Consider the following 22,144-nt stretch of genomic DNA (forward strand, 5'->3'; position numbering starts at 1 on the left):
TCCAGCTGTTGCAAAACTACAACTCCCAGCATGCCCGGACAGCCAACGGCTGTCCGGGCATGCTGGGAGTTGTAGTTTTGCAACAGCTGGAGGCGCTCTGGTTGGGAAATACTGGTATAATATATGGTGCAACATTCCGGGAGTTGGAGGATTAATTGGTTAAATACCGCCCATTGCATTGCTGGTAGTTTTAAAGGCTGCGTTCACACGGCCGCCTAGTTCTTCTCCCTTTGAAAGTAAAAACGGACTTTTAAAAAAACGTAAAAAAAAAATCCCATTGACATGAATGGGATTTAAAAAAAAATAAAAAATAAAAAGTTTTTAATCCATTTACAGCCTGCAAGAACAGAACCGAAACGGGGATTAGAAAAAAAAAAAGCCATGTGAACGCAACCCTAATATAAAAATAACGGCCAGGTGGTAACCCTAGGTCTGACATGGCTGCCCTATACGAGCGCCAATCAACTATGTACCACGCAAATGATGTGATCAGCCAACAAACCCTTGGCTGTGTGATTTGTAGTTTCACGTTCGCTGTCCCCTGTGTTACCCCAATGATGGGTGCCCTGCCCTTAGCACACTATATATATATATATATATTAGAGATGAGCGAACTTACAGTAAATTCGATTCGTCACAAACTTCTCGGCTCAGCGGTTGATGACTTATCCTGCGTAAATTAGTTCAGCTTTCAGGTGCTCCGGTGGGCTGGAAAAGGTGGATACAGTCCTAGGAAAGAGTCTCCTAGGAATGTATCCACCTTTTCCAGCCCACAGGAAAGCTGAACTAATTTACGCAGGAAAAGACCTCAACTGCCGAGCCGAGAAGTTCGTGACGAATCGAATTTACTGTTATTCACCATCATAATGAATACTAATAGATGACTGTACAGGAAATCCCTCCTCATACACAAGGGTCTGTGTGTGTCCTTTGTGTATTCATCATCCTCTGTGTCCTGCTGGGACTTTTGGATACAGTTGTGGACAATACACAATTATGTCTCAGTGATGGTGATTAGTCATTGTGCACACAGCTTATCAGTGCTCCGCCATGACACTGACTACCGAGCCGTCCTGCTGACAACTGAAACCTCCCCCCAACCAGTTTCACCAGCACCAGGGGAGGCGGAGGAAGTAAACAGGAAAACAACATGGCGCACACACCCTCCTTCACACCTGAGCGCTCTCTGGATGGGAATAGGCGTGACCAAGCTAATATAGGAGGGCGGGGTTTTAGCGCAGTAGAGCGGGGCGGGGCTTAAAGCTCCGCTTGTCTGCTAGCGGAGGGCGTGGCGATAGATGTGTGACGTAAAAAGGGGCGGGATAGCAGTACACCTTGGAGTGGGCGTGGCGAGGCGTTGGGTGAAAGCAGACAAGTCTGGATGTGTTTTTACCTGGAAACGTCACAGAGTGGGCGGGGCTTTTTGAGGAAACACAACTACCCGGGATACAGACGTGCAGAGACCGAAGCGCAGGAAAGCGAGCGACACCGCTGAGGGGGGCTACTGAGCGTCACGTGACACGGAGCGCGAGTGACGCAGTTTAAACTTCCCATAACGGTGACCCCGCTGAGGCGGAGAGTGCGTACGGCAATGGCTGCCTGGTTCAGCGGGCTTTTTCTCCTTCTAATCCCCTTGGCTTTGGCCGACATCGAGCCGCCCTGTGAGGGATACGAGGTGGTGGAGGGTTTCGTCCTGGAAGACATGGAGCTGCCCTCTCAGATAGGAGTGAAGGTGCTGGAGGTCAGTGAGGACGTGGAGGACGAGCAGGCGTGCTGGTCCCGGTGCTGTAACACGGACACTTGCGACTTGGCCGTCATGACCGCCGGGAAGTGCCATCTCGTCAAGTGTACGCTCAATAGCTTCAACCTGTGTGTGCTGACCGAGCAGGAGGGCGCTAGGACCTATAGGAAGCTGAACGCTGGCGCGGCGCCCGCACAGGAAGGTAACTGTCTCCGGGGGCGGGGCCTTGTGTTGTTGTCTAGAGCAACCGTCCAGCTAAACTGCCATTGTTGCCTGTAGCAACCAGAGGTCAGCTTTTTTTTCTTTTCCTCAAACTGCTCAGTAAGCTGATCTCTGATTGGCTGCTAGGAACTTGTCATGGCCATCATTGACCCTGGCCACTTATCTGACAATCCCAGTGTCTGCCAACATGTGGGTGTCCAACTATTGCAAAACTACAACTCCCAGCATGCTCTGACAGCCTGCTTAGTAAGCTGAGCTCTGATTGGCTGCTAGGGACCTGTCATGGCGGTCAATGACTCCACCCACTCATCTGAGAACCCCAGTGTTTGCCAACCAGTGGGTCCCCAGCTGTTGCAAAACTACAACTCCCAGCATGTTGGACTATATAGTAGTAAATAGTGTAGGCCAGTGTTTCCCAATCAGGGGTGCCTCCAGCTGTTTCAAAACTACAGCTCTCAGCATGTTGGACTATATAGTAGTAAATAGTATAGGTCAGTGTTTCCAAATCAGGGGTGCCTCCAGCTGTTGCAAAACTACAACTCCCAGCATGCCCGGACAGCCAACGGCTGTCCGGGCATGCTGGGAGTTGTAGTTTTGCAACAGCTGGTGGCGCTCTGGTTGGGAAACGCTGGTATAGCATATGGTGCAACATTCCAGGAGTTAAAGGATTTGGTTGGATAAATACCGGCCATTGCATTGCTGGTAGTTTTAAGGCTGTGTTCACACGGCCGCCTAGTTCTTCTCCCGCCTGCGGCTGTCAGAGCATGCTTAGGGTAGTAGTTTTGCAACAGCTGGGGACCCACAGGTTGTGGAGCTGCGTGTTAGACCCTAAAGGGGGATTCCACTGGATAAGTGGGGGTCTGATTACCCCAAGTGGATGACCATTAGGGGTATGTTCACATGGCAGAATTCAGCAGAAGAATTCCGCCATCATTTTCCAGCTAGGGATTCCGCAGTCCCATTCAGACAGCAGAATTTCCGTGGCGGGAAAATTCGGCAATAATGGAAGACCAGTTTTATATTTTGCCGAATCCCATTGTAGTAAAAAAGTCTTGAATATCAGCCGAAATTCCGCAGCAATTCTGTTCAGCAAAGATCGCATAATTCCGCCGTGTGAACATACCCTAACAATGGCGCGACTTTGAAGAGCTACACAAACAGCAGTTCTTGTTTTTCTTCTCCTGTATGATTTGTTGCACTTCTGTATTTCGAGAGCAGTGCCATCTAGTGGCCAATTGTTGTGGAAGTGTTTATTTTATTTTTTACGTTGAGGGACTTTTGGTACTTGGCGTGTGTGCAGTTGTTTATAGTGATGGTTCTGCTTGTTCTCACACAGGAATGTGGAAAGATTTACAACCTGGGAGTGTTAAGCATATTTGTTGACCTATATATCTTATTTCTAGCAACCTGTTGGTGTAATGTGATGGCTATCTGTGTCTGGAGACTGTAGTGTTTCCCAACCAGTGTGCCTCCAGCTGTTGCAAAACAACTCCCTCCCCGCCGATACCCCTTTCATACACATGCATGTGCTTGTTTTCAGAATGGAGAGAGGGCAGAGAGCCAATGGCAGTGGCTTATCTTTCTAAGGCCGGGTTCACATTGTTTTTGCAATACAGTTCCCATATACGTTTTCAATGTGAAAACCGAATGGAACCGTATTGAAAACCGTATGCATTGATTCTCCATTGAAAACCGTATGCCAAAAGGTGCATCAGGTTGTGTCCGTTTTGCATCCTGTATGGTTTTGTCAGTTTTTATTTTTTTTATTTTTTCCTGTACCCAAGACTAGAGATGAGTGAATTTACAGTAAATTCGATTCGTCACAAACTTCTCGGCTCGGCAGTTGATGACTTATCCTGCATAAATTAGTTCAGCTTCCAGGTGCTCCCGTGGGCTGGAAAAGGTGGATACAGTCCTAGGAGACTCTTTCCTAGGACTGTATCCACCTTTTTCAGCCCACCGGAGCACCTGAAAGCTGAACTAGTTTATGGTTTTTGGTCCGGGTGAAAAACCGTATTGAAACGCGTACACTTTTTTTAAATTTATTTATTTTTTAACATGGGAACTGTATTTGCGTACGGTTCCATCCGGTTTAAACATATTTTTATTTATTTTTTCTTGGAATTTCAATCAAACAAGTGAAACTTTATTCATAATGGAGTGAAAAGTTAAAAATGTACGTTTTTGTTTCTTGAAAAACGGATGTAACCGGACATCCTTTTTCAAACCTAATGCGGATTAAAATTTGTACACACTTTTTTGATACAGTTTAGTCAGGTTTTGAGGAATCTGTGTGTTTATCTTTTATTTTTTTTATCAAAAACCTGATACGGGAACTGTATTGCAAAAACGTTGTGTGAACCCAGCCTAAGAACAAAAGGTCAGGGCAGATCAAATCCAACATGTCTGACCCTTCTGTCCAACAATATAGCCAGTCGGGGAGAGACAGGAGGCCCCCAGACACCTTAGACAGTCATCTGGTCTTGATGCAATTGGTGGGTTCAGCCAACAAATGCCATATTGGTATGGGAGCCTTTAGGCCTTGTGCATTATGGCACTTGTAGCAGAGGTCTGATTTAATATTTTGAGATATGTATAAAAATATTTTTTTTTTATTTTATTTTTTTTACACATTTAGGGTCAATTCACATGTACAGTATTCTGTGCAGATTTGATGCGCAGAATTTCAAGCTGTGTTCAGTTTACATTGAAATCTGCAGCAGAAAATCCTGCACATCAAATCTGCACAGAATACTGTACGTGTGAATAGATCATTATACAGAATCCAAAGGAGATTAAAAAAAAAAAAACATGCCATCAGATACAGTATAGGATCACACACAGCGCATTCACATCGTATTTGACGTTGCTGGTAGTCACGGAGCGAGCTCTCTGCTGCGGCCGGGTAGCTCTGTGTGACTGCCGGAGGAAAGACTGCCGCTACAAACTGCAGTCGCTCTGTGATGGCCGGCAGCGCATCTGCAGCGTCTAATGTGCTGTGTATGACCCTACCCTAGCAGAGATTGCCCCCCCCCCCCCCCTGTAAGGCTTTGTTCACGTATATTTGTTGCAAATGTCATCAAATATGCCACCTACATTGCTATTTTATGTCAAGTAAAGCTATTGAAACAGCAGATGTACAGGAAACAAATGTGGGTAGAGAAGTTGTACATATTGAAACTCACTTTGTGACACTGGGGGGGGGGGGGGGGTCTGCCTCATTTTCTGAACTACTGATATCAAAAAGGTATATTGGGGGGGTTTATAGTTTGAATACCATGTTATAAATAGTATAACCTCAATATATTACCCTATATCTCCCTCAATTAATGGAGTAGAAGAATCATGTCTGGAAATAGTAATAATGGTGGTGGTGACCATATTTTATCGTCTAAGACAGTGTTTCCCAACCAGGTTGCCTCCAGATGTTGCAAAACTACAACTCCCAGCATGCCCGGACAGCCAAAGGCTGTCCGGGCATGCTGGGAGTTGTAGTTTTGCAACACCTGGAGACACACTGGTCTTAGATGTGAGAAATGGAAATCGGAGAGAGCACATTATATACAGCCCCGAGCCAATATTAAAGACACAGACCTTGTATAGATTCTAGGAGCAGAGGTCCTGGGTCCAGGAATCTGTGATACCTGCGGAGTGCATGTACTAGATAGAGTATCAATATAATAGCACAAAAACGAGAACATACGTGCACTCACCACTATACAGGTATCTATGCATCCGGAATCACGGGGTCTTACATGCAGAAGCTATGGAGCACTCAGGCAACGCCGGCCGTTTCGCACGTCAGTACGTACTTCTTCTGGCCTCAGATCTGCGTCATCTCCCTACGTTCACCTGACATAAATTAATGTAGCGCGATGACGTAGATCTGAGGCCGGAAGAAGTACACACTGACGTGCGAAGCGGCCGGCGTTGCCTGAGTGCTCCATAGTGTCTGCATGTAAGACCCCGTGATTCCAGACTTCTGGACGCAAAGATACCTGTATAGTGGTGAGTACACGTATGTTCTCGTTTTTGTGCTATAGTTTAGATGTGGTGCAGGAATTGTCGCCAATGCACTTTTATTTTATATATTTTTTATCTTTTATTTTTGCAACTTTTTTGTCTGTAAGCAAGAAGCTACAAATCATCTTACAAAAGTCAATTTCAGTTTGCAGCAGTAGCAAATTTATCAAGTGTGAACGTCGCACAAAAAGTCACAAACCACTACAAAACACAGCAAATCTACACCAACCCAGACCTGGCTCAGTTGCACAAAGGAATCCTACAAAATGGTGTTGTTTCCTGTCTTACGTGCAGGAAACTTATCAACCCCTCTGCGATAGTATAATAAATATGGTGTATGAAAGCAAAAATAAATGACCCTAAGGGTGCATTCCCACATGGCGTATTCCCACATATTTGGTGCTGCGTATTTTCCTACCCATTGACTTCAACATGGAAAATAAAATACGCAGCAAATACGCAGTGTGGGAACGTACCCTAAAACACATGTTTTAAGGACACACAATGATAACTCTCCCCCTTTGAGTTGCAAAGACTATAGCCAGATCCTGTGGTGCTTAAAGGGGTACTCCACTGGAAAACATTTTTCTTTTAAATCAACTGGTGCCAGAAAGTTAAACAGATTTGTAAATTACTTCTATTTAAAAAAAAAATAATCATTCCAGTACTTATTAGCTGCTGAATACTACAGAGGACATTCTTTTCTCTTTGGAACACAGAGCTCTCTGATTACATCATGACCACAGTGCTCTCTGCTGACCCCTCTGTCCATTTTAAGAACTGTCCAGAGTTGGAGAAAATCCCCATAGAAAACATATGCTGCTCTGGACAGTTCCTAAAATGGACAGCGGTGTCAGCAGAGAGCACTGTGCTCGTGATGTCAGCAGAGAGCACTGTGTTCCAAAAAGAAAATAATTTCCTCTGTAGTATTCAGAAGCTAATAAGTACTGGAAGGATTGAGATTTTTTTAATAGAAGTAATTTACAAATCTGTTTAACTTTCTGGCACCAGTTCATTAAAGTTTTCCACCAGAGTACCCCTTTAAGTACAACCAGTTGCAATACTGATCCCAAAGGGAGCCCGTTGTGTAACCTTCTGTGTGTGCACATGACCCTGTTCCGTTCCATCATACACAATGTATACTGGCTCATCTTTAATTTTAATGTACTTACGGATGGGTTTTGGTTTCACTGTATCATTTTGGTAAAAAAAAAAAATTCAGTCATGTACCAGGAGAATGTTTTTAAAGGGGCACGCCACTGGCCAGCTTGGAACTAAATATTCCGAACACTGTTTTCGCGCTGCGGGGTCGGCCACGCCTCCTCAATGCAAGTCTCAATGCTGCCACGCCCCCTCATATAGACTTGCAATGAGGGGGTGTGACCGTGACGTCAGAGGGGCGTGGTCAACCCCCGCAACGCAAAAAACAGCGTTTGGAACATTTAGTTCCATGGTGGCCAGTGGAGTACCCCTTTAAACATTCTCCTGGTACATGACTGATCAATGTCCTCCATGGTGAGTAAATTATAGAAACAAATTGGCCCATTAGCTGCCCACACTTTTTCCCCATCTCTTCAGCCCTGAAGTTGGTTTTTTGTTTTTGAAAAACTGCAGATAAGCCAGAGCCAGAAATGGATCCAGCAGGAGTAGTGCATGTCCCTCCTTTTATAATCCCCAATTTGATATGAATCCATTCATAGTCTTGGCTAATAAAAACAGCAAGTTTAAAGGGGTACTCTGCACCTAGACATAAGATGTCTGATCGCAGGGGTCCTGCCGCTGGGACCCCCGCGATCTCCGTGCAGCACCCGGCATTCTAAACGTCTATTGGGTAGGGGATAAGATGTCTTGGGGCGGAATACCCCTTTAAGGAAAAAAAACTGCCCTCTGTAATGGCAGCCTTAATAAGTTAATAAATATGAGGAGTAAGGACTAATAAGGTGGATGTATGATCACATAATTATTTTAAATCAGGTCAGCAGGCCCATGTAAACAATGCCGGTGAGTAAGGCTCATCTAGATAATCACATGACTGCTTCCTCCAAGGCCTTGAGTTTTGCATGTGTTAACCCTCTACGACAAAAATCTTCAGTTCTAAGTTGGTCATACGCGTTAGGATGTTTTTGTAATACAGTTCCCGTATTAGGTTTTTGATTTAAAAAAAACGGATTCCTCAAAACCAGACTAAATTATCAAAACGTTTGTACAAATTTTAACCCGTATACTGTTAAAAAACTGATGCAACCGGACATCCTTTTTTAAGGCTGGGTTCACACTACATTTTCTCCCATACGGGAGCGCATACGGCAGGGGGGAGCTAAAACCTTGCGCTCCCGTATGCCTTCGTATGCGCTCCCGTATGTTATTCATTTCAATGAGCCGGCCGGAGTGAAACGTTCGGTCGGCTCATTTTTGCGCCGTATGCGCTTTTACAACCGGACCTAAAACCGTGGTCGACCACGGTTTTAGGTCCGGTTGTAAAAGCGCATACGGCGCAAAAATGAGCCGACCGAACGTTTCACTCCGGCCGGCTCATTGAAATGAATAACATACGGGAGCGCATATGGTGACATACGGGAGCGCGAGGTTTTAGCTCCCCCCTGCCGTATGCGCTCCCGTATGGGAGAAAATGTAGTGTGAACCCAGCCTAAGAGAAAAACGTACACATTTTTTACTTTTCATTCCATTATGAATAACGTTTCACTTGTTTGATTGAAATTCTAAAGAAAAAAGTGCAAAGTCAAAAACCATATGGTGAAAACCGGATGGAACAGTACACACGTACGGTTCTGTATGGTTCCCATTGACTCCCATGTTAAAAAAAATAAAAAATAAATTAAAATAAAAAGTATACGTTTCTCACCCGGACCAAAGACTGTGGTAGGTTACAGTTTTGGGTACGGGAAAAAAAACGGACAAAATCGTACAGGATGCAAAACAGACACAACCTGGTGCATCGTTTGGCATACGGTGTCATACGGTTTTCAAATTGAAAAAGTATACAGGGACTGTACTGGAAGAACATTGTGTGAACCCGGCCCACAGAGCTATTGAGCCGCCGCCATCTCGTCTGAAATCAACAGGTTTGACTACATATGTGAAATACAAGGGACCCCACTCTGAGAGCCAGGGCAGTACATAGTCTGGAGGACTATTATGTAGTCAGCCATAAATGGGCTAAATGGACACTTCCTACAGTCTCTGTGGTTCTGTCTGGTGGGTGACATGGTCCCGGGTAAGCCTTTTCCCCTGTCACCTGACATTAGCCCAAATCCATTCATGGACTGGCCCATCCCATGTGAATGTAGATATCTCTTCAGTGCCGATAGTAAACCTGTTGGGCCTGTTTGCGTGTGAGTAATAAGCGGTTTCATGTCTCTTTAGCCCTTTTGTCTTGTTCCTCTTACAATGGTTTCACCAGACATTACAGTGCATGTCTCGGGGGATCATATGAAACTCGGAAGTAGTTAACCCTTGCTGATCTCTGCAAGCGTGGTTATGTAAACGGCTGATTCTGCACTTTGGCTACTTTTTAATTTGTTTTTATGTAGTGAGAATGAAATCACTGCAAAGGTTATTGATTTTAAATTTAGTTTGTGTGTGTGTGTATATAGTGTTCTTATATGCAGACCAATGTGTTGCTAAGGTTATACACTACCAACAAACCCTATGTAGCAGTGTTTCCCAACAGGGTGCCCCCAGCTGTTTCAAAACTACAACTCCCAGCATGCCCGGACAGCCTTCGGCTGTCCGGGCATGCTGGAAGTTGTAGTTTTGCAAGGAGGAGATGTGTATACAAATGGTAGATGTGTATACAAATGTTGGTAGTAATGTAATGGGGTAGTAAAACCAAAAGTACACATACACTTTAGGGTCTTCTTCTTATGTCTTTACAAAAGGAGGCCATATTCCTTGTGAGTTTTATTGGTGATTATTTTGTTTGTGAAGGGAAAATTAATTCCAATACATTCAGTATTTAGGACTAGAGATGAGCGAACTTACAGTAAATTCGATTCGTCACAAACTTCTCGGCTCGGCGGTTGCTGACTTTTCCTGCATAAATTAGTTTGGCTTTCCGGTGCTCCGGTGGACTGGAAAAGATGGATACAGTCCTAGGAAAGAGTCTCCTAGGACTGTATCCACCTTTTCCAGCCCACGGGAGCACCGGAAAGCTGAACTAATATATGCAGGAAAAGACATCAACTGCCGAGCCGAGAAGTTCGTGACGAATCGAATTTACTGTAAGTTCGCTCATCTCTATTTATGACCACTGTAATATGTATACATTTTTATTTTATTTTATTTTTTTTTTTTTGCCGGTTTGTTGATTTTGTAACCCAACTAACACTGTTTTTTACTCTTCACCAGATTTCTGCCTTGAGGGAAAGGAAACCGGACCATGCAGGGCGTTCTTTACAAGATGGTGGTACGATGTTGAGACGGAGACCTGTAAGAACTTCACGTACGGAGGGTGTCCTGTTAACTTGAACAACCATGTCGGCGAAGAAGAATGTATGAGCAAATGTCAGGGTGTTAAAGGTGAGATTCATTAAGTCTAAAACAAAGACTCAAATAGATAAGTGTGTGTACGTGAGCCGGTCCACATACCTGTTATACTACGTGATTGAGAGATGTCTGTTACCAATGTATAACCTCACCCTGTACACAAGCGCTCGCCTGCTGAAGCAAAACTACAACTTCTATAATGCTGGGAGTTGTAGTTCCACAATAGTTGTGGAGCCACAGGTTGATCGCTTCTGTACACGGTTGAGTCTCCAGACACCTGGTCACCATGGAAAACAAAGACCTTTTGCTGTTCTATGTAGGTTAATTATTAATGGTAATAATCCCTATATGTCTCCACTCCCTCAGCATGGAAATTCCAGTGTAGAAGTATTGGGCTGTGTTCACACTGCAAATTTCCTACCCGAATTTAGCTTCCGAATTTCAGTCAGAAATTCCGCGCTCTGACAGTAAAATGCAGGTGAAATGGTTTTCAGTTAACCCATTCACACTGCGGAATCTTCTGGGCTGAATTTCCATCAGAGAATTCCTATCTAATCATTCCGCCAGAACATTGACCCTGCTCAATGTTCTGGCAGAATCTGCACCGCAGACATTGCCGTCTATCGGGACAGCAATGTTCGCGTAGTCCTAGTGCTGACTGGTTTCAGACATCTCTGGCCACACTCAAAATCTCCGGCCGGAATTTTTATCAGTGTGAACCCGGCCCTAAAGGGTTTAAGTGCTTCTCTCTTCTGCCTGTTCTGAGACAGAGGTAGGTTGATGGTTCAAAGATCATCCGGTGATAAGATAATTTCCCCGCTGCAGCCACACACACAGTTTGTTTTTGGCCATTGCAGTTGTTCACCCATTGTTATTGACCACATACGACCATTTTAAAGGATGAACTATATTGCACTATAAACTTTCTATTAATGAAAGATTTTCATTGACTACTGGGTGAAAATTTTAAACAGGATTAACTACATTACAGATGATGGTGGTCTCTTATTGTTCTGCTTAAACAGTTGTTAAATTTCACCTGACAAATCAACTATAAGGGCTCATTCACACAAGCGGATTTATATGCTCATTTCCTGCTGCATGTATGAAAGGGGGCGGGCTCTCTGCGGCTGTCTGCGGAATTTCCGCTGTGAAAAATCCACCGCAAACCCTATTGACTTCAATGGGGCTTGCGGCGGATTTTCCACATCGGAAATTCCGTAGCAGAAAATCTCCTGAGGAGAGCCTGTCTCCTTTCAAATACGCAGCAGGAAACCCACAAATCCGCTTGTGTGAACGAGCCCTTATGGTACATTCACACATGCTGTATATAGCTGTATATTTTCATACCCATTGACTTTAATGAGAAGGAAAATATGCAGAAGCAATATGCGGCATGTGTGACCCTACCATAAGGCCCCGTTAACACGGACGGGTCCACAGCATTTTTTACACTGAATCTGCTGACGATGGACCCCTACATTGCGCCTCTATGTCTCCCTGCTCATAGCGGCAATCCGGCGCTGTAAGTAAACACGCTTCGATGTGCGAGTTGCCACGTGCATGCGCAGTATACTCGGTATACTCTCACGCATCGCGGCTGTTCTCGTCCTAGCACATCTGCAGGCAGAGATGGAGGCGCAATGTAGGGGTCCATCGTCGGTGGATCCGCAGCGTGAAATACGCTGCAGATCTGTTCGTTTGAACGCGTCCTAAAGGTGTTTTTCTGGGACTTATACGTCGGTCTATTTTTACTTCTTAGGTTCTTGATGCGCAGGATTTGTAACTGCTGTGTATCAAATCTGCGTACGTGTGAACGTACCTTTAAAGGGGATATTCAGAGTTACAACACTTCTCCCTACACACAGGATATGGCATGTGTGACACGATGCTCCAAGATTTGGGGCCCCGTTCTTCTGATCATGGGTGGGTGACAGCAGTCAGTGCCATCTGACACTTACAACCTGTCCTGTAGATGGGGTTTAATGTTGTAACTCTTGAGAATATCCCTTTTTATCTTGTTTATGACCACCCATACATGCATGAGTGAAACCTGCTGGGAATGAGATGGTTGCTCTGGCAGCTGTCCCACCCAGCAAGCAGAAGCGTCTCTTCGCTCTTAAGCAGGAGAGAATAGGCACAACCCTTAACCTAGGGAAAAACATGAGTAGAATTTTCAGATGTGTTCCCAATTGATTGGTTAATGCATTGTTACCCAACCAGTGTGCCTCCAGCTGTTGCAAAACTACATCTTCCAGAATGCCCGGACAGCCAGTGGCCATGCTGGGAGTTATAGTTTTGCAACAGCGGGAGGCACACTGGTTGGGAAAAACTGGCCCAATGAAATGGCGAGTTAAAGGGATTATCCAGGATTAGAAAAACATAGCGGATTTCTTCTAAAAAACGGCTCCACCCCTGACCTCAGGTTGTGTGTGTGTGGTATTGCAGCTCAGTTCCATTTAAAGTGAATGGAGCCAAGTTGTAATTGTTGTTGACAGGTGTGGGAAAAATCAGCTTTTTATTTTTTATGTTTTTCTTCCCTGTTCCTGGATAACCATTTTAACCCCTTAAAGACTCAGGGTTTTGACACTTTCGTTTTTCCTCCTTACCTTTTAAAAATCATAACACTTTCAATTTTGCCCCCTAAAATTCCATATTGTCGCTCATTTTTTGTGCCACCAATTCTACTTTGCAGTGACATCAGTCATTTTACCAAAAAATCCATGGTGAAATGGAAAATAAATTTAATTGTGCAACAAAATTGAAGAGAAAATTCCATTTTGTTACTTGGGGGCTTCCGTTTCTACACAGTACATTTTTCGGTAAAAATAACACCTTTTCTTTATTATGTAGGTCCAAACAATTAAAATGATACCCTACTTATATAGGTTTGATTTTGTCTTCTGGCAAAAATCATAGCTACATGCCCGCAAATGAATACATTTAAAACTTGTCCTCTCTTGACCCCTATAACTTTAATTTCTCCGTATACGGGCCGGTATGAGTGCTCATTTGCGCGGTGATCTTAAGTTTTTAGCGGTACCATTTTTGTATTCATCAGACTTTTTGATCGCTTTTTATTTTTTTCATGATATAAAAAGTGACCAAAAATACGTACTTTGGAATTTTTTTGCGCATACGCCATTGACCATGCGGTTTAATTAACAATATATATTTATAGTTTGGACCTTTCCGCACACGGCAATACCATATATGTTTTTATTTTTATTAAGGAAGGGGTTAAATGATCTTAACTTTTTTCAGACTTTATTTATTTATTTTTTGCAGTGTTATAGCCCCCTCTAGTGGCTATAGCACTGCATACACAGATCATTGCCGTGCATTAACACGACTATGATCAGTGTTATCAGCGGTCGATTGTTCAAGCCTGGATTTCAGGCTTGGAGCAATAAATCACTGATCGGACGCGCAGGCGGCAGGTAAGGCACCCTTCTGCTGCGTCCTAGCTGATCGGGACATCGCGATTTCACCGCGATAGTCCTGATCAGCCCGACTTTTTTTGTTACTTTAGACGCGGCGATCAACTTTGAACGCCGCTTCTAAAGGGCTAACAGCGTGCGGCACGACGTTCAGTGCCACACGCTATTAGCCCAGGGTCCCAGCTTTCATTAGCCACCAAGACTGATTGCTATTATGCAGGGTCACAGCATGACCCCAAGTTATAGACCGAGACTGGGTGCAGGGTGTATAGGTATTCCCTGCGTCCTTAAGAGGTTAAGCAACATGGTTAAACTTATATAATACTACCAAACTTGCAAATAGTTGGCTGACCTACTCTTAGGACAGAAAAACTATAATTAGACTTAATTGCTCCAAAATGACATGTGCCGCTCCTGTCGGGTGTATGATTGGCTGCTGATAAGTTATTATGGCAGCCAAAGTGGATTTTGGACATGAATTAAGCTAAAGTGCATTGCTAAAGGGAGCCCGTGAATGAGTGGCGCTGTTTACACAAAACAAAAATACTGGACAGCCGCTTTAATAATAGGAACTATATACTACTTGCATATATTTATAGTCGTGTATTGTTTTCTTTCTCTAGCTGTAAACAAGAACCATGTTGAGCCAGATGCACCCAGTAAACGAACATTGTCTGACAGCCCTGGTCCAGGTGAGGAGTTTTTTTTTTTTTTTATTATTATTATTATTATTTTTTATAAACCTTTCCTATATCCTATGTATAAATATTATTCATCCTAACTAATATCCTACTTCTCATGTAAAAATTCTTTTTTTTTTCCTCCAGAATACTGCTCGGGGCCCCCACAGACTGGCTATTGCAAAGCTGCTTTCCGCCGTTGGTATTTTGATTCCGAATCCATGTCCTGCAAGTTGTTCATCTATGGCGGCTGTGGAGCCAATAAAAACAACCATATGTCTGAGCAGGATTGTGTGGACAAGTGTGTTGTTAGTGAGTAGATTTATGTCTCTGACAGTCCCTAGCACCTAATGCAATAATTCTGTATATTGATGGATATTCTGGATCTTTTCTCTTGTTTAGCACAAAAGCCTGAACCTGCCAAAGTCCACAATCCTAAAAAAGGAAGCTTTAAAGGTAAGTTATTTGAGAGGGAACATTTCTGTGTCCATGGCAAAGGTATAAACGTAATGAATACTGCTTTTGTAAATCTGCCAATATTATTTAAATTCACTATAGGCAAACACTAGACCAGTGTCTCCGAACCAGGGTGCCTCCAGCTGTTGCAAAACTACAACTCCACAGCATGCACGGACAGCCGAAGGCTGTCCGTGCATGCTGGGAGTTGTAGTTTTGCAACAGCTGGAGGCACCCTGGTTTGGAGACACTTGTCTAGACCCATGCCCCGACATCAGCTTTTATGGAATATGGTTGACTAGTCATGATGAAATTGTGCTTTGGCCATTGTTCATCAGTGTGTATGACCCATCTGTCAACAGTATTAGTCATGTTTAGAGCTTTATGTATTTAGACCATTATCCTTCATCAGGTTTCATAAGAATATTTTATCTTTATACTGCTGTCATTTCCCTCCCCACCCCATTCCTCTTAGTGACTTATTTAGAAGCGGTGAGTACAAAAGAAGGCATCTCACTAGGTTAAAGGAATTTGTTCTCTACCCTTTAATCTCTCAGGGAATCTACGCCAACGCTGCATTCTTTTTTCCGACTTTTATGCCTAAAAAAAAAAATCTCAAAAATGCTAAATAAGTGCTTTGGCGCACTGTCCTGCCCACCCAGCTTCGATCACGTGATCATCATTACAGGTCCTTCAGCCACATTCATTATCTGGCACTGCTGAGCTCCCTACACCTCCAGTATGTAGCAGATCCTGGTCGGACAGTCGCTGCTGTTCTGTGTGGAGATCTCTGCTCCTTAGTGACTGCCTGACCAGGAGCCACTTTGCATCTACTAGATGCAGTATTTGTAGGGGCAGAGCTCATCAGTACAGAATAGTTGAGGATTTGGCTAAAGGACGGATGATCATGTGACAGGAGTGGGCAGAGTTGATCTAGAGTTAAATAAATAAAAAAATTTGAGTAGAGGTCACATGTTTAGAATGGAGCTTAGGGCAATCAATATATATGAAGTAGGGATGTCCCGATACCATTTTTATTTTTTATTTTTTTTTTAAGACGTAAAAGAGTACGAGCACCGATACTTTAATTCTAGTACTCGCCGATACCAAGTACGAGTACTTATATTTGAAAGGGAATTTGACACCAGGGTGACCTGGTTTCTGGCGCTGTTTACCATGCTGATATGTGGGGTCCTTGTTGTGTACAATGGAGGCGGCTGCTGTAGTATGAGCCAAGATTTCTCTCTTCTCCATTGGGCAGAACAGGGAATTTTTATTGGTGGTGAGAACGATGACCACATGGTGAGCAGCGGAAGAAACCGGCACCTGCACGATCTACATATAAATTCAAGTTAGTGCAGGTGACTCTGCTGTAAGATTGCCTTAAATAGTAGGTAGTATCCTCTTGCAGACATTAGCAGCAGCCCCCCAGCAGTCATTAGTAGCAGCCCCCTTTAGACAGCGGGCCCCCATTTAAACAGCAGCAGGGCCCCCCGTAGACAGCAGGTCCCCCTCTTTATACAGCAGCAGGCCCCCTGTAGACATTAGTAGCAGCCCCCTCCTTGCAGACAGCTCACCTGCGGCTGTCCTCTGTCGGGTGCTGCCGCTACACTGCCCCCTTTTCATGGCGTCCTATGGAGGAGCATGTGACATAAGTCAATCTGCTTCCTCCGTCATTACGCTGGGCGCAGGGGAGGAGGTGGAGTGACGTGTGTGTCACATGCTCCTCCATGGTACACTATGATGCAGACGGGAGGATGGGAGAACGGGGCAGCAGGTAACGGACATGGTATCGGGGACATTAAACGAGTCCCCGATACCATGCAAATGGATAGTATCGGCCCCGATACTAGTATCGGTATCGGGACATCCCTAATATGAAGGAGATGTTGCATAAGCCAGGTGGGCAGTAGAGTGCACCAATGGGTTAGAGATGCTCAAAGTGCACTAAAGTACTTAATTTGCATATTTGGATTTTCAGGCGTAACTTGTGAAAGGGGCCATAGATCAAAAGAAAAATAAACCTGCATTGAAATCAGTGTCACCCGCACCTGTACCAGCAGATAAGTTTGGGTGACACTGACATCATATTCCTTCAAGATAATTTATATATAGTTCAGCATCTTTGACAGAAATACATGAGGGGGGGGGGGGGCATGTTGCTTCCCTCTATCGCTACCATTGGTGCATCAAAGGGTTTTTCATGGATTAGAAAAACTAAGCAGCCTTCTCAGCCTTGTCTAACAGTTCAATAAGTGAGTGGATCGCCCACAACTGTGTTTTTTTTCTAATGTGGTCAACCCATGTAAGACCATAGCTAATGTGTGTTTTCTGTACCCTCAGAGTACTGCGCTGCACCTTCCTATACAGGTCCTTGTCGTGCCGCATTCACGCGGTGGTTCTATGACCCTTCATCAAGCTCGTGCAAAACATTTACATACGGCGGCTGCAAAGCGAACAGCAATAACTACCTCAGTGAGACCGACTGCGTGAACATGTGCTCGGGCCGCACAGGTAACGTCTCCAGCTTGTATATTCGGGAGATGGAAGCCTGGAGGGCAGCTTCATCACCCTTTCTATTACTATTTAGTGGAAGGATTAAAACATTTTTCTTATCTTTTATATTCCAGAAGACGACGATGACTTTGCAGATCACAGTGTCCTGCATCGCTCTGTAACAGGTGAGTTTTACAATATACAGCAGTGTTTCTGAACCAATGTGTCTCCAGCTGTTGCAAAACTACAACTCCTAGCATGCCCGGACAGCCTTTGGCTGTCCGGGCATGCCAGGAGTTGTAGTTTTGCAACAGCTGGAGGCACATCGGGTTGGAAAACACTGATATACAGTATAGCAATACTATACTATGTACTCTCTTATTGGAATAATGTGGCAAGAAAGTTGTACTGCTTTATAATGTCATTTCTTTTTTAAAAGAGTACTCTGGGATAAGAAAAATGATCCCATATCCTAAGGAATTCGGACCGCTGGGACCCCCTGCAGTTTGCCGTACGGGGCCCTGCCTCTGTGTCGACCACCTCAATGCAGCTCTATGGCAGAGCGGAGATTGCTGAATGCAGCTCTCTGGCACTCCCATAGTTGTATCGAGGGGGCCTGTCAGATACAGCTTCTTGCAGTGGTCGAACACACCCTTTTCACTTGGACTGCCGGGGTCCCAGCAGTTGGACCCCCACGATCTGAAATCCTTAGGATAGGGGATAAGTTTTCATATCCCAGAGTAGTTTTTTAAGTGACGGCGTGGTCAGTTACTGACTAGATGCTGCCACTTTGTTCAAGTGATCAGATTGTTGTGCCAGCAGTGTCTTAAAATAAGTCTCCCTCTCATGCTATAATCATTAGGCCCATAGTGTTGGAGTACCCCCACCATGTTAAGATGGGTCACAGGACCCCTATATTCTGATCGGAGGGGGTCTGACTGCTGAGACATCCCCCACCCAAAGAAAACCTCATGAATACTTGCATATAAGATCAAACTGAAAAAGCAGCAGTATACCCAAGGGGATTATAGATTTGCCCCTTTTAACCCCCTTCATAATGCAGCCAATAGTTTTTTTAGGGGGTTTTGTTTTTACACAGTCCACTTTATGGTAAGACTGGCATGTTCTGTACATGAACATGTTTAATGTTTTTTTATTTTTATTCTACGAAACTGTGTGTGTGTGTGTGTGTATATATATATATATATATATATATATATATATATATATATATATATATATATATATATATATATATATATATATATATATATATATATATAATGTGTATATGTATATGTGTGTGTGTGTGTATATATATATAATATATATATATATAGGCTCATTGTATTTTGCACCGTGATCTGTAGTTTTGATCAGTAAAATTTTTTTTTTTTTTTTTTTTTTTGCTCGAATGACTTCTTGATCACATTTTTAATAATTTTTATTTTTTATTTTACTGAAATATGATGAAACCAAAAATGTCCTGCCCGGCAACTTATGCTATTCAACATAAAGGATCATTAACATTAAAGATGAGCGAACTTACAGTAAATTCGATTTGTCACGAACTTCTCAGCTCGGCGGTTGCTGACTTTTCCTGCATAAATTAGTTCAGCTTTCCGGTGCTCCGGTTGGCTGGGAAAGGTGGATACAGTCCTAGGAAAGAGTCTTCTAGGACTGTATCCACCTTTTCCAGCCCACCGGAGCACCGGAAAGCTGAACTAATTTATGCAGGAAAAGTCAGCGACCGCCGAGCTGAGAAGTTTGTGACGAATCGAATTTACTGTAAGTTCGCTCATCTCTAATTAACATAATTATATTAGTACATTTCCACTCATAGTGATGACAAAACTTGAATTTTTTAGAAAAGGGTGATTTGTAGAGATGAGCGAAGTTAGAGGGATTTGATTCGTCACGAACCTCGCGGCTCGGCGTTTGCTGACTTAATTCTGCATAAATTAGTTCAGCTTTCAGGTGCTCCGGTGGGCTGGAGACTCTTTCCTAGGACTGTATCCACCTTTTCCAGCCACCGGAGCACCTGAAAGCTGAACCAATTTATGCAGGATAAAGTCAGCAAACGCCCTGCCGCGAGGTTCGTGACGAATCGAATTACTCTAACTTCGCTCATCTCTAGTGATTCGAAATTTTCATTTTTAGATTTCTAACAACAATTTTTTAATATTTTTTTTTTTATTTATTTACACTTTAAGTCCTCATAGGGGACGGTTATAAACAATCACTAGATTGCTTACACTCTGTATAATGCTATGCACTTGTGTAGCATTGATCAGTTGAATCTGCGCTCTGCTTATATAGGAAGAGGCCTGAGGCAGACTATATATTAGCTGAACCAAAATAGCTGGCACTGAGGCCTTCAGAAGGCATCCACTGTCTATATTAACCAATTTCCACAACCCCCTTCTTGCGATCGCACTGTGGGGGTGCCAGTCAGACCTCCTCCATCCCACAGCACTTTTCTTTTTTAAGTGCTGCGATCAATGTTTGCTATTCTCTCCACTGAGATACTTTGGAATCTGCTGTCAGTATTTGATGTGTATTAATGGCTGTATGTTTCCTCCACAGCCGTGGTGCTGCCCGTCCTCCTCGCCCTCCTGGCTGCCACCCTGATGGGTGTCATGATCCTGTTCTTTGTGAAGGTGACCAGGAAGAATCAGGAGACCACAGGTTTCAGAGCCATGTGGAATCCTATTGATGACAAGGAGTGTCTTATGAATAACGCATACACTCTGTAGAGAGCAGATGGAGGGAAGGAATAACCACTCCATTTATACCAAGGCCTTTAATAAAACTCCTATCCTATGATAACACATCTCACTTGGCTCTAATTGTAACTCCAAAGGTATCAAGGTTTCCAGCAAGAGAAGTCCATGTTCCCCGCCAGGTTAAAGCCAAAATTCATTACTTGTGTCCATGTACAAGTCGGGGCTACACTTTTAGAGCGGACTCTACAGTGAAAAGTTATATATTTTATTGAACTAGACACTCTGGGTACTTTTTTTATCCGAACAATAAGTTGTATTTTAGTTTGATTTGTAAGTTTCCAAAACTCTCTTGCTGTTCCTGCGGGCAGCTTCTTAAGGTTTTTAGATGGGTCTTCCCGGAAAAAAAAAACACACCACCCCAGGAGTAGGACCCCCTGAGAGCAAGTGTATGAGCGTGCCTTAAGGATTAATTGCAGGGTCTCTTAAGAATTGTCTGCCGAGCTGGTACTCCGAGGGTCTTTGGGTAAAAATCTCTGGAAGCAAAAGGATGTTTTTATTTTTGGAAGCGGACATAGATGTAAATGTTTGCTGAATTGGGCATTTTATTTAGGAAGAGACAAGTATCGGCCAGTGCCGCTTATATAGAAGACAAGAGAAATAAATCTATGGCATTTTTATCTATTATTACCACAAAATCTTGGCTGGAAGCCCCTATAGGCATTAGATTGTTAGCAGATTCTGACTGTAAACTCTGTGGGCAGCTTGAGACAGGATCACTCAGGTTGGGGTGGATGTGACTTGTATGCGGGTTGTAAGGATTGGTCCTGCAGCAACCTACTCCCTGGAGCATAGTTTCCCAACCAGGGTACCTCCAGCTGTTGCAAAACGACGACTCCCAGCATGCCCGGACAGCCTTCGGCTGTCCGGGCATGCTGGGAGTCGTCGTTTTGCAACAGCTGGAGGCACCCTGGTTGGGAAACTATGCCCTGGAGACGTGTCAGATCTGGTCTAATAGCAGCGCCAACTTCAGGTACTGCAAGATTCACCTTTTTGGTACTGACTGCCTAGACCTGAACTGTTTTCTTGTATGTTTGCACTATACTTCATAACACTACCTTTAAGGTTTTCTGTACGAAAATGTCAGGACTATGTGCGTTCATGGTGACTGGAAGGAAGCCACACTTTGCGCTGTACCTATAGAATTTTTCCGAAGGGAATGGTACGTCCATAAACTATGATCCGATGACCTGTTCTATATAGTGCTAAAGCTTTCTATCTACCAGTGTGTTCATACACCTAAGACGCGAGGTTACCCGATTCATCCAAAACTTTCCATTGTCCTGAGCCCTGTATAGTAAGCCGACGTGTCCAGACTTACGTCAAGACTTCATGTAGGACACCACCTCCTGTGTCACTCCTTTCTGTATCTATTACAGACTGTTCTTACCAATCTGCACTGACGTTTCCATGGGTTTCTTTAAGTGTGACTGTATTTTTAGTTGTATTTTCTTCTGCATACTTGTGACTTTTTTTTAAAAATAAATCTGATCTGTTTTCTGAGCCTTTCTTTATAATATTTGAATAAAATCTTCACTAACAGAACTTAATGTTGGTGTTTTTGTGTTTTTTGTTTTGCTGCTTGTTGCTTACCAAACTCTCTGACTATAATTTCAGCTGTTTGGTGACAATTCAAACAAACTTAAACTTTCATCCACTGGGTGGGGCGGAACTCAACCCCAACATGTTGGACTGGCTTACTGAGATCAGATTACAGTCGTCTCATAAAAGTCTATTGGAGGGGGGGGGGGGGGGGGGGAATGCAGTGAAAGTTCAAAAACAGAAGCTCTGTTTACA

At 43.7% G+C, this 22,144-nt stretch overlaps 1 protein-coding gene across 1 annotated transcript; it reads left to right on the forward strand.

Moving 5' to 3' along the window:
• Positions 1–1,330: 1,330 nt before the first annotated feature.
• SPINT2 (serine peptidase inhibitor, Kunitz type 2) lies at positions 1,331–21,820 on the forward strand. The gene is made up of 8 exons (XM_056538437.1): positions 1,331–1,943; positions 10,355–10,525; positions 14,556–14,624; positions 14,760–14,924; positions 15,015–15,068; positions 17,412–17,582; positions 17,699–17,749; positions 20,151–21,820. Exons 1-8 carry the CDS (start codon positions 1,592–1,594, stop codon positions 20,318–20,320), a joined length of 1,203 nt encoding a protein of 400 aa, XP_056394412.1. The 5' UTR covers positions 1,331–1,591; the 3' UTR covers positions 20,321–21,820.
• Positions 21,821–22,144: the final 324 nt, after the last annotated feature.

The sequence above is a fragment of the Hyla sarda genome, chromosome 9 (genome assembly GCF_029499605.1).
Source record: "Hyla sarda isolate aHylSar1 chromosome 9, aHylSar1.hap1, whole genome shotgun sequence".
NCBI classification, from domain to species: domain Eukaryota; kingdom Metazoa; phylum Chordata; class Amphibia; order Anura; family Hylidae; genus Hyla; species Hyla sarda.